The sequence below is a fragment of the Phasianus colchicus genome, chromosome 3, assembly GCF_987193195.1.
Source record: "Phasianus colchicus chromosome 3, bPhaCol1.hap1.1, whole genome shotgun sequence".
Taxonomy (NCBI): Eukaryota; Metazoa; Chordata; class Aves; order Galliformes; family Phasianidae; genus Phasianus; species Phasianus colchicus.
The window spans coordinates 82,116,772-82,130,402 of NC_143438.1; the positions used below are offsets into that span (position 1 = coordinate 82,116,772).

The window sequence follows — 13,631 nt, forward strand, 5'->3', positions numbered from 1 at the left end:
GGGGGCTTGTTCGTTTTAGCAACCTTGCCCATTCTTCAGTAGCAAGTGATTGTCTGAATACAAATCAGGGAGGAGGGAGGGTAAGATCTGAACAGAACGATTTGGTGCTTAAAGAACAGAAATCCTCCTGCTTGAAATGTTCAAAACCATCTAAGACAAAGAGCTGCAGTGATTTGTAAGGGCTAACTTGCATTAGAGTTGGTTAGATCATAATTTCCTTGTTTCTATAATTCTGCAGACATTTATGTACTAATTAACTCTTCATAGCTGTGGGACACAGACAGCAATTCTGTGCTTGGAGATAGCCAAATTCCCTTGTGTTTTTTGTATAAAATAAACTGAAAACTCTCTGGTCATCCAGGTGAGATAACTGAAGTGTCTGTCTCTTTTCTTCTGTAGTTGCTTTGCCAATGGCATCAGATCTGAAATTGTATGATGTGTCACACAGCAGCATGAGAGCTAAGTGGAATGGAGTAGCAGGTGCCACAGGTTACATGATCTTGTATGCTCCCCTGACAGAAGGGTTGGCTGCAGATGAAAAAGAGGTAATGTGTGGAGCTTTCATCTGAATAATAATTATTGAAGAAATAAGTGTTCTAAAGAGTAAAATAGGTACTTGGTCTTTAACATTCAACTTTATTTTTTTCATTACTGCTGTAAGTACTTTGTGTTAGACTTTATGAAGAGAGGCCAAATACCAGCTGGTTATTTTTGTGTGTCATTGTCATAAAAATGCAACACTTTTGGCTAAACTGAAATGATGCTCTTGAAATGATATATGATGTAATACTTTATCATCTGATAAAGAAAACACTTGGAAGAAAGAAAGAAAAAGGAAGACATTTCCTGTGTGCTATCAAAAGAATATGAAGTTTATCTTTTGATCTCATGGAAGTAAATTGAATTAGCAAATACCACATTTATTGCTTTCCTTTTAGTTCTGTACTGTTGCTTTTTTTAAATTTAAGAATAATGCCTTCCCTCAGAAGTGTACTTTTATCAGGTATCTTTAGGAGACAAGTACAGTCTTCTACTGTGAGTAAAATACTAAAAGCAGTAGACTAAAAATAGTTTCTAGCATAGTTCCAATGAAACTTTTGGGGCAGAATTTAAAAAGTTTTTATGCCTAAGTTTCCATATATGTGATTATATATAGAAACTCTGTTCAAGAAAGAATGCTGCAAAGCATTCCAGGGCATGCAAACTTGTGGGAAGAGTGCAGCACGCTACCAAAAACATGCACAGACTTGTGCTTTCTACTAAATGAGTCTCTCCCTGAAACCTAATTGAATCAGGAGACCTGAGCCTTACCCGAGGAAAGACTTTTTTCCAATAAAGAAGTCAGCTGTGTTTCTCTGTCTGTCACTGAAGAGGTAGAAAGTGATACACACCTTAAATAGCAAACAGAAAATCTGAGCCTTGCTTTGTGTGAAAATAAATTTACTCTCTAAAGTACTGCAAATGAGGCAAAGTGTAGCTGGGAGTGAAAGGGCAATAATAGCTGCATGTTCTAAAGAGAATTATTGTGTCATTGCTGATGAGACAAGTTAGTTGCCTCTAAAGTCCTTTAACCTTCATGTTTTGGGCTTTTAACTATTTTGTTCTTTTGATTATTTTGCAAAATTCTAAAATCTGGGCCAAGTACTGAAGGCACAACATCAGAAAAGTGCTCAGTAAAGCATTTAATCAAAGTTAACTTAATGTGTGTAAATAGTATTCTTTACCATCATGAGCCATTTCAGAAGTATTTGTCTTTTTCTTTATGGCATTTTTAGATAAAAATCGGAGAAGCGTCAACTGAACTTGAACTGGATGGACTATTGCCCAATACAGAATATACAGTCACAGTTTATGCCATGTTTGGAGAAGAAGCTAGTGATCCCCTTACTGGCCAAGAAACGACATGTGGGTAGTGCATACCTATATTCACTTCATTGTTAATAAAATGTTAGAATAATCTTTGCTCATATTAGAAAAAACATATGATTTTAAAATTTGATTTCATTAGTCCATAGATAAGTCTTAACTGTACTTTTGTTTCTTAATGTGAATGCTGTGGATTTATAGAAGCAGAGAATGTGAGTTGCTGTTTGTGGAACAGAATTTTGAACTCTCTTCTCTTGTTGGTAATGGTACTATACTATGGCTATCCCTGTTCATTCTGTGGAACTAATGATAGTTTCCTGAGCTTGCTGAAGGTGAATGAAGGTCACCTTGTAAAGCTAAACTGAGACCACTGTTTAGTCTCCTACAGCCACAGAACCAGGTGTGTCTGGGGGGGAGGGGGAGTATGCTCAGATGGAGAAATTCTTTCCTCTGGCTCAGCAGGAGACAGTACAGATGGAAAAGAAGCAAGAAGAGATTTTTGTGCAACCCCCACTGCCTAACATCTGGTAAATGAGGGATTGGAAAGTGCCTGTGCACTCATGATAGATGACGTGTTTTTAATAAGCAGTAAGATTTTTGCCAGCTAAATTCTGTCCTTTGCTAACTGTACACAGCACTGTATGTCGGCTCTCTAAATAGCTTCAGCATTTGAAAGACAAAGGAATTGAAAATAAGCAATTGTGTTGCGAGAATATCTCTGAGACTGCATTCAATGATGTTTTTATTGTTCCCAGCAGGGGAGTGATTACTTCTTGTTTTGTGTTCCTGGCTTGAGTGTTCCTGGCTTGAGTAGGACAGTGTGGAAGTGATTTACATGCAGTAGGTGAGAGAAGTTCAGGCATGTGAGTGCTAAGATAAAGAAGGGCTGGAGCAATGGCCTTGTAGGGTCAGTCAAGAAGCTCCAGGAGTGCTGTGTGAGCTGGGTCATCTCGAACAGTATCAACCATTTGGGGCTGATAACAAAAAAAAATAAACCTATGACAGAGAGCACAGTTGAAGACAGGCAAACAGAGAAAAATAATTCAACTTGGGTATATTTGTGGGCTTGAAAAGAGAGTGGAAGATTTTTAATGCTTAGGGAATCAAGTGTCTGACTTTTCTCTCTGTATCCTTCTCTCTCCTATTGTTTGATTCCCATTCCTTCTCCTTTTTTAAAATTTATTTGTTCCTGATTTTGATTAATAGCTGTCCAATATCTGTTTTTCATTTATCCTGAACAGTAGTTTGTGTAGTTTGTGACTGTGCCAGTCTGAATTCACTTCGTGTCTCATCTTGGAGGCTGCTCAGCTCTAAACCTGGCTGACATATTGGAAGGATGATCACATACAAATTCCAGATACATTGGCGAAAGCTGAGAATTCATGACCTCAGTGATCACAGGAGGTAGTAACATATGTTAGTCAGACCATCATCATTGCTATTACCCTGACCAGAATAAAAAAAATGGTATCCTGCAACCTTCATTTATTTTTAATGTGACTCAGTGAAGACAACTAGTCTTTAGCACTTTAATAAGAAATGGGATTCATTCTAATCTTCTGTTTGCAGCTTTTCAAATAATCTTCTAACTGGCTTTGATTGCTCAGGCGTTTGTCAGTCTGTGTGAAAAGAAAGCTCTTTATGAGCTCACCTCTCACAAATGGTCGGTGTCCAGTGATAGTGTCTTCTCTATCTTGATACAGATTTTAGCAAAAAAAAAGTTTTTTTAAATTTCTGAGATTATTTCTGTCTTCCAACTAAAAGCTACCTAATATTTTCTTCCTGGATCATATATATCTGCCTATAGAATGATCTGTCTAATTTGCAGTAGCATTACATGTAATATCGAATAGTCTGTATCAAACATATAGTTCTATTCACTGTGTCATCTCAGTGACTGAAGTGAAGCCTTTCTTTGTGCCAAACAGGCATGATCACTATTCTTATTCTGAAGTGGAGTTTTTTCAGGGGCCAGAATTTATCCAGCTGTCACTGTAAACATCACATTATTCTGGTGGCATATCTGCTTGTGAGCAATGTGGTCAGGCAATTGTGTTCCAAAAACAAAGAGCTGAAAACTAAAGCATTTTGTGGTATGTCCAGGTTGGTGAAATGAAGTGAATTCCATTACTGACAGAAATTAGAAACAAAATCCAGCACATGATATTTCCTTCACTTGACTCAGAGGAATATACTGGATGCCAGAAGGTGTGGCAAATCCATCTAATATTATTCCGGTCTGTTCCCATCTTCTCTTTCCTCACAGCCAAGTTGACTTGACAGTTCCTAAGGTGGCTAGGCATTTGCTTGCAGATTCCAAGTCAGTAAATATCAAGCCCGTATAATAATTTCTTTCTCCCATGTGCTTTTGTATGAGGGAAACCACTTCTGAAGTGATGATATTTATCTATCCATGTGGATTGGTGCGGAGTGTGTGTGTGAAGGCAGGATGGATAGAGACAAGTTTCACAACTCAGATAAAATTAACAGATGTTGGGGTAATACAGAGTAGCAGAGACAACCCAAATTACTTCCTTTTGTATAACAGGAAAATTAAAGCAATCTGAGACTGTTGCATGACTTTGTTTTCTTCCAGCTCATTATAGTCAATGAATGCGTAGTTTATAAATATGATTTTAACTGAGTTTGCTGTTAGGAAACAGCTTCATCCAAATAGAGCCTTCACAGACTCACAGATTCTACAGAGAAGGTGTTAAAAGGGGGAAAGTGTAAGCAGATATTAAAAAAAAAAAAAAAAGTTACTACTTTAGGAATCTTCTAAATGAGATACGCTTTTGTACAAACTTGTTTTTATGTCAGAGACTTTTATGTTCAGAAAATGTTTTGTCAGAAAGTTCCTGACAGGAAATCTTTTAATGGAACTCTTATGGAAAACAACCGCATATGGGGTAGAGATCTAGTTGAGTTACAGTGATGTACAAATATAAACATAAATGTGTTTATAAATATCGTGTAGGTTATATTCACCATGAGCAGGAGTATAATTTCTTTTTTGGTTCTAGTTAAGATACACCTGTCATGGTTCCACTTCAGTAAAGAGTTAAACCATATTACCTGTTAAAGCACTCATGTATCAGCTCTACTGATGAAGAGAATGTATCTTTTAATTAAAATGACCAATATATTTTTAATGGAAAAAGTGTGGCTTAGTTTAAAGATAGGAAAGGTTTTGCAACTAAAACTGTGATCTTTTCTCTTTCCTTTTCAAGTACCTCTAAGCCCCCCATCAAACTTGAAGTTTTCTGATGTTGGACACAATAGTGCTAAGCTAACATGGGACCCTGCTTCCAAAAATGTGAAGGGCTATCGCATCATGTATGTTAAAACAGATGGAACAGAAACCAATGAGGTAAATTGTTAGCTCTTCATTTTTCTTAACCAATCTCAGTCCTCCATAGACTTGTGTAATTATAATGTGTAACCTTTGTAAACAAAAGCTACTTTGTGAGCTGTAACAAATGCTTTGCTAAAGAATTCTGAAACTATTAAGAGTTTGCTAGTGTCGCATTTCATTTGGAAGGAATCATGTGGGATGCAGTGCTGTATGCTTCTTACATATGAGAGTAGTTATTGCTGATGTATTTAAAGTGAAGGAAAGTACCCAAGTGAATAATGGTTTGTAGGATCAGGATCTTGACTGTATATCAATAAGGAAACATTTATTCTTGATTTGGTCCAGATAAGAAGATTTTCAGTATCATATGGCATGAACATAAGGTCATTCAAAAGGTTGTCTGAAGGCTTCCACATATTTTCTTAACATATACTGCAGTAATTATGTTTTAAAAATTTGCTTCCTAGAAACAGGATCTGACTTGAACAGAATGATGGTAACAATTTTTCTAACTTAAATGTGTGCATTTTAAAAGTTATGCAATATTTAGTTGTCACCAGTTATTAAAGGTGCTTTATGATATCTCTTAACATCAATAATCATTCAGTGAAAGAAAGATGGGTTATATTAATAGAGAAATCCAAAAGAATGCAGAAAAAGTTTTTTAAAGATCACAGTAAATGGTTCTGATTTTTAAGACAGGCCAGCTCCATTACAAAATAAGTGGTAGTATATAACTTAAGCCTTAAAAAAATTCTTGTGTGTCAGTATTTAATCATGTTTTCTTCCGTGGCATATCTGGTCTTGTGATGCTTGTGGGTCCCTTTCAACTCTGAACATCCTATGGTTTTGTGATAATATGTTAGATTTGTGGTAATATAATTTATAATGTGAGAATGTTCAATAGGTTTTTACTCACCTTTCAGCTATTCCTTTATGTTTGTTTAAAGAGCAGGTGGCAGTTCTTTTGTTTGTTCTACATTGGTCGCATTTCTCCTGTGGTGCTAAGCAAAGCTATTCCTAATGTGTGATCAACATGTATTGCATTTTATACTTCCTCTAGGTGGAAGTTGGTCCTGTTTCAACACATACTTTAAAAAGTCTGACAGCCCTTACTGAATATACTGTTGCTATTTTCTCCCTGTATGATGAAGGACAATCTGAACCACTTACTGGCAGCTTTACCACAAGTAAGTATGTTCAAACTTTTGAAGGCTTTCCAAGAACAATTTTGATGCTCTCATCTTTTACTGGAAAACATGGCCAGTAACAGCAAGCGTCTATGACTGTGGATTCACATATATGGGATGCTTTCCATTATTTTCACTGGAGTATTCGACTTCATTACTCCTTTACTGTGGGACCAGTTGCATCCTGAATCATGGGAGTAATGTGACATCATGGAAGCATTAGTGTTAATGTGGTTTATTTTTTCAATCTTTTCAAAATCAGCCATTTTAAAGTATATGTTATTGCAATTAGGTAGTAAGGCAGTTGTCTCCTCAGCTTTCTGAAGTATCATTCAGTGTGATGACATTTGGCTACATGCCAAATAATACCTACATGCAAATAACAAATGGAAATGGTGTGACAGACAGTGTGTGGAAAGGTCAGAGATTAGGAGTGTAGTTTGAGGTGGAGGTAAAAAAAGGAGCATGGCAAACAGAGGTCTGGGCAAAAGAAAGGGAGTTAGGATTGCATGGAGCTACTCCAGTGGAGAAAGGATTAGGAAGCTTTACAGGTGGAGAAGATAAAGAACATATATTATGTGTATTTCCCTCTCCAATTACAAAAAAAACCTTCCCAAGTGTACAAGTGTGCAAAGAATCTGCTGTGCATTTGTCATCTATTTTCAAAGTTTTAATCTTTGTAAAAAGCTACAAATGAAATGGTGCATTCTTGATGTTGCTATGTAAGTTTCAGAGAATAATTTACTTTCACTTTTCTTTTGCTTAATATTTTTCAGGAAAAGTTCCAGCTCCCCAATATTTGGAAGTTGATGAAGCATCGACAGATAGTTTTAGGGTCAGCTGGAAACCCACCTCCTCAGATATTGCTTTTTACAGATTGGCATGGATTCCTTTGGATGGAGGGGAATCTGAAGAGGTGAGTTGCCTTGACTCTTTGAGGATATGAAGCAGGACAATAAATTTGATTCTGAGTTCCTTTGCATCAGCTTTTGCTGATTAAGCCTAACCAGTTGACTTGGAAAAAGATTGGTCCTGCTACAAAGCATCCAAAACCATAATCAAAGCAGTATTCCACTTTATTTTTGAAGATGAAGTGAGAATACATCTTTTGTGAATAATAGCCTATACTGTACCACTTCCATAGAACTAGCTTTGATTTTTGGTGCTATTTCAGTTTTAGAGGTTTTTATTCTTCATTTTACCAGAAGATGGTGGTAACTCAGACAGAGCTGTGATATGATCACATAGGATCCACATTTGTCTAATAAACTGGTCACATTACAATTCACCATCAAGCCTTAGTTACAAAAAGTTTGAAAGGTAAAAGTTTACCTATTTATGTTGTATTTTTTGCTATGGGCCCTTGTGTGTCTTCACCACAGTGCCATTTTCATTAATCTAAATTATTAAATTATTTTTCCTCCTATTCGACTATTTTTTATTATCCTTTTCCAAGTATTTTGCAGCAGGCAGTTTATCTCCCTTTCAAAAATCTCTGTTGTTTGTATTCTGACTGATTTTGTCTCTTTTATTATCTGTTCCCTCATAGTATTTGCTTCTTTCATGCTCTTCCATCTTTTAAAATGTCTCAAACACCCTGCTCTTTTGGCATAAATGCTGTGAAGAGAGGCTAGATCTGAAAACAGTTGATTGAGGTAGAAAGCATGTTGGAAAAAGGAGACCTGTGTCTAGATTTCATGCATCATTCTTTTCGTCTGCTAGGACACTTAGGTTAAGTGTCATTTTCGATAGATTTAGTTGAGGCCCATTTTTTGACCCAGCAAGAGATAGTCCTGCAAACTGTTGAAAGAAATTAGAGGAAGGAGAAGGGTAAAGAAGGAACTGGCAGGTGAGAGAGAAGGGACATTCCCTTGCTTCCTCCCAGTACTGGTTTGTTTGCACAATACTGAATTGATATGTTTCTGCTAAGCTCCAAAGAGTAGTTGTCAGTGAAACCCTTTAAGCCTTGTGATTTTATTGGAGGGGTGAGACCAGTGTTGTCTGTGGTGTCCTTTGAGCGTGAGAATTACTGATCAGAAAATAGTTGAACTTGTATGATTTCACTTGTTCAGTGTATTCATTAAGAACTGCTGGAGGCCTCAGTAGTTTTTCTATGTTAAAATATTAAAAATACTCAAGCTGCTTTCTTGTTCTCCTTGCATGACCTTTCTAATGGGGTCGTGCCTAGGATAGCACAATACCTCCGGGCTGTTGCCTGCCTCTTTAAGCTTCTTTCCCAGCTAAGTGATCAGTCATGCAGAGGAAAAACATGCACTCCCTCCCTTTCTCCCAAGACCCAACTTGCCAATTAGCTGAGTGGGGTCATGGAATGGTGTTGAGAATTACACACACCTCAACTTACTTCACCCACACTGCTGATGTGTGAGGAGAGCATAGTGAGATGTTAGCGCAAAAGAACTGTAATACATTATTTAAAAGTGACCTTTTATTTGTATGTTAAAGTAGGAAATGCATCAGGAAATACTCCTGTATTTGTTACTATTTTTGCTTCTGTTATTTGTCCTCTCCACTTGAAAGTTCAGCTCTTTGTGTTCTTTTTTTTTGTGTTCATCTCTTTGGACTAAATTAGCAGGGAGTGGAGAGTGCTAGAAGCTATGCTGCAGAAAGTTTGCCAAAGTTATGTGTAAGATAGTTGCTATGTGTAGGGATTTTATGATGATACATATGACTGGAAGGTCTGGAGAATTAGAATGAAAGACATTACTTATACCTACTTAGAATACAGCTAGACTCACTGAAGCTGATTTCTGAATTTTTCCCAGGAAAATAGATGCTAGAATGCACAGTATGGGCTGCTCAATTCATTTGATTCAGATAGTTGTAGAAGACATGAGCCCAACTAACTTTATTTTCTGTATTGGAGTTCAGAAAGTCTATTATTAGTTAATGAGTCCCTCTTCCCAAGGATATGTATATATTTTTTCCTGAGCTGTGCCTGTTTGCCAACCTAGGAATTCTGGGGTCGTGGATAGAACATAGTGTGCTTTACTATTTCTGCTAGCTGTAGTAGATGTTATGCAGCATTTCTATTTTGTTTGGTTTCCAGTGTCTTATTTCAATTTCACTTATATAATGGCCACCTATGAAACTTGTCCAAGAAAGGTTGTTTTATGATAGTATTTATCTGCATAAGCTAGTGATTATTCCCCCAGACAAGTCAACCAATTTCACTGGGATTATGGCACAGTCTCCTCCTATTCTGCTTCACAGTTCCTTTAGCTCCAGTTCCTACCCATTTGTTGACCCCTTCCAATGAAAATCTATGAAACACAGAAATCATAAGGAAAAGCCTTCTTGCAGTTAACATAGCACATGTGAATCTTCTGTTGCTGTCGTAGGTAGAAATAAGGAAAATTCTTAAAATGCCATGACATATAGCCAGCTTCTAAGCAGCACATCTCCCATAAATCTCGAGTCTGTTGCAAATTTCTTTCTGTAACAGCATGCAGTCTGCTTGATTTGTTTGGCTATCACAGAATCACAGAATCACAGAATCGTAGGGGTTGGAAGGGACCTCCAGAGATCATCGAGTCCAACCCCCCTGCCAAAGCAGGATCCCTACACCAGGTCACACAGGTAGGCGTCCAGGCGGGTCTTGAATATCTCCAGAGAAGGAGACTCCACAACCTCCCTGGGCAGCCTGTTCCAGTGCTCCGTCACCCTCACCGTAAAGAAGTTCTTGCGCACATTGGTGCAGAACTTCCTATGCTCCAGCTTCTGGCCATTTCCCCTTGTCCTGTCTTGGCTATGGACATCCTTTCTGGATCTAGCTTTGTTAGATGGAAAAATTACACCTTCCACCAGTTTGCCACCAATTTCCTGCAACAGATCAGCATCTCCTGTGTACTCACATTAAATCTGTCCGTGATACTGATTGTATGAGCAGTGCCTCACCCTGTTCAATCATTACAAAGCAGACCTAGTAAAAACAGTGAAAAGCCTCTGCTTAAACTGTCAGAGGTAACCACATTCATTCTTAGGAATGGTACCCCAGAATGAGCCAATGTGCTGTTGGTCTGTGGCAGACTGTAGTGATCTATGGCAAATAGGGCTTGGTGGAATTAGTAGTAACCTTTTACATTTATTGCAACTAGTTGCAGAGTGCATTTACCTGTATTCTTCACATAGCATTCAAATGCATGGAGTCATAACTCAGATTATGTCTAATATAGAAACAGCATTTTGTAAAGCTACAGAAATACTAAATATGCTTGTCATGATAGTGATTGAATGGTAGAAATATGGCTGAAAGCTAACTTACACTGTTCTATTGCTTTCAATGAGGAATGTTTTCAATTTTGGTTTTTCAAATGAAATACATATATTGAGCTCTAGCAGTTCATCAACTTTATGTGAAAGAGTAAGACTGCATGTTAAGGTAATCAAGCCAGCCAGATATTAATAAACATTTAAAATTTTCTTAACACTGTTTTTTTTTCAAGTCTTACTTTGTGATACTTTTTATTTTGATATAGGTAATAAATTATTTGGGCATTCCTGAATGTGGATTTATGTTGTTTTAAAGCAGAATTTATTTTCCTTCTTTGATTTCAGTCGCTTTGTGTAAATTAATAGAGTGATTTTCTTTAATCTTGCTTTGCTACTTAGGTTGTCTTAAATGGAGATGCAGACAGTTATGTTATTGAGGGTTTGTTGCCCAACACAGAATACGAAGTTTCTTTGCTGGCAGTTTTTGATGATGAGACTGAAAGTGAAGTTGTTGCTGTTCTTGGAGCTACATGTAAGACAAACTCTTGAATATTATTTTTAGAGACATTTAAATGATTTAAATTTAATGAATAAACCTCATACTTAAAATACAGTCCATTTTTGAGTTGCTTTAATAATGAAGAATGTGTTGGTTTTACACCAGGACCTTGCCAACAATATTTTTCTCTTTTCTCGTTTAATATTATCTGGTAGATGGCATTGAATCAAAGTGATGGTTTGGCTCCCTCTCTGAGCAGTGGTATTAATAATCATAGGATCTAGAAATATATTCTTCCATCCTACATTTCAACTTTTAGTATTAGAATACAGTTTTTCATTAAGACATACATTAAATTGAGGGGAGGCAATAAATATTTTAATGTTAATACTTAACAGGAATTTTGTTGAAAATGCTTGGTATTTATGGTATGCCATATTCTTTCTTATTTATGTAATTTATACTCAGGTGTTCACTCCTGGTTGAAATAAGTTGAAATAAGTTGAAATTTTACATGGGTATCCTCTGAATTTAATATGGAAGTAAAAAAAGATAAAACTTATAAATCATACGCAGTGAAATTTATAGTTGTAACCAAAATGGTAGCCAGCAATTTCATTTAGATTGCTGAAGTCTTTGATTCAGTGTCAGTCATTTATTTAGGACTCACTTAGCCATATGTTTAAACCCACTGCAATTTAGTAAAGTATTCTTGACATTGAGCTTCTATAAGTAGAATTCTGATTTAGGCTAGAAAGCTGGTTTAAGTGCTCATGTAGATTCATCTTCTGCACTTGATAAACCTGCTAGAATGAGATAAAATCACTGCCCTGAAGATTTCCATCTGTTTCTGTCCTCTGCCAAGGAACTGAAAATGTATTTATATTTTAAATTTATTTCTGGAGCAGTGTACCATTTGTGGAAATCACATGGATTAAAAAAAATAAGTGTCCTTTCTCTCTATATCAGGTACTGGGAGATATGAAAAACACATTGCACTTAGCTGATGGCTTTGTTTTTCTCTAAGAAATGAGAATTTTGTGGATTTACTATAAAGATATGGATTTTTTTTTTGCAAAAGGAGGCTGTTGGAAGGTTATGGAAGAAGTACCTATTCAGTAAATTATTTCTGGCTTACAAAGGGAGTTTTTATGGGGGATGATATTTGATTTTCTTATTTCTAAAGTAGCAGTAAATTTCTGTTGAAGTACAACTCAGGACACTCTTTGGCATTATGCAAACTGTTATGGATCATTTTTGTTCTGTTCAGTGAGAAAAAAAATATTTCTTAAATTCATGTGCAGATTCTCCTTTGATGGATGGTGACTTGGTGTACTAAACAACTTTATTCTTCATGTGTAGATTCAAAAATACAATCAATTCTTATTAATTGCAATCTTAATCTTCAGTCCTCTGTTAAGAAGTCATTGCCCATCCTAACGATGCTGGCATTGCCTGTTGTTACTGAGCATACATTCAGTTTTTATTTGGACAACAGTGAACGCCTTTACAGACTGCTCAGCTCAGTAAATGTGACAACTGTAACAAATTATCAAAGTGGAGGCCACTATTCTCAGCTAATCCAGAAATGTGGAAGACTATACATATCCTTGTTTAATTGTACAATTTATAATCATGTCATATCTCTAGATCTAAGGACTATTTCTGCACATCCATGTGCCTAAAGTAAATGAAATAAATAGTTCCCTTGTAAATCTCTGAAATGCCTGAAGTGCATGGGATATTTGTAGGTCAGAACACGCCTTTTTGTTGTCATAGTTAGAAATACAAGATTAATGATGTGGCTTATCTTGTTGAATTGTTTATGAGCTGAGTATTGTTTTTCAGTTGCGGGAACTACTGCAATGCCTACCACTGTGACTACTACTACTACTACCACTACCACAACTCCTAAGCCCACCATAGCAGGTAAATGAAATTAATGTGAACAGTTAAGTGCTGAAGGCAAAAAATTGAGGCTTTCTGCAACCTAGCACACCCAGATCTAGGGGTAGAGAGCTGTGATAGTACTGAGGGGTGGTAATAACAAATCCTCGTGGTTTTTGTGGTCAGCACACTGTCATGGAAGGTCTTGTTGAGGTGTAGACTACAGGCGAGCGACATCACTGATGAAAGGTGCATGCTGTTGTGCTTCTCCACCACACTTCTCCAGCTTCCTGCACATGCCACATGTAGGGTAGAGCCAACCTGTTATGCTGTGTAAGAAATTTGAATGGTTCCAGAGATGCTACATACGACTACAGAAACTGAGTCTAGTTTGGAAAACCTGGCTCTCTTGTCTCTTAAAAGCATGAACATAAATATGAACTTGAATATCTTCAGAATTTTGTTTATTTTTGAGGGTTCTTTGTCTACCTGGGGCTTAGATAACTGAAGTTTATGAATCAACAGTTCTGTGTTTTTTTTGGTCTCTAACATTCTGTCTGCACTTAGTTTAGTCATTATAATGCTCCATGAGCTGAGTAATATA

At 36.8% G+C, this 13,631-nt stretch overlaps 1 protein-coding gene across 9 annotated transcripts in view; it reads left to right on the plus strand.

Moving 5' to 3' along the window:
* The window catches only part of COL14A1 (collagen type XIV alpha 1 chain), a 117,696-nt gene that overhangs the window by 40,194 nt on the left and 63,871 nt on the right, over positions 1–13,631 (plus strand). For all 9 annotated transcript variants that reach the window (XR_016465303.1, XM_031591169.2, XM_031591171.2 and 6 more), the window contains exons 12-18: positions 400–545; positions 1,776–1,905; positions 5,097–5,236; positions 6,285–6,411; positions 7,188–7,327; positions 11,041–11,173; positions 12,989–13,069. Coding sequence is in view for 8 of the 9 variants with exons in the window: in XM_031591169.2 (XP_031447029.2) it covers positions 400–545; positions 1,776–1,905; positions 5,097–5,236; positions 6,285–6,411; positions 7,188–7,327; positions 11,041–11,173; positions 12,989–13,069 (897 nt within the window). In the remaining variant the exon portion in view is untranslated. The remainder of the gene's footprint in view (positions 1–399; positions 546–1,775; positions 1,906–5,096; positions 5,237–6,284; positions 6,412–7,187; positions 7,328–11,040; positions 11,174–12,988; positions 13,070–13,631) is intronic.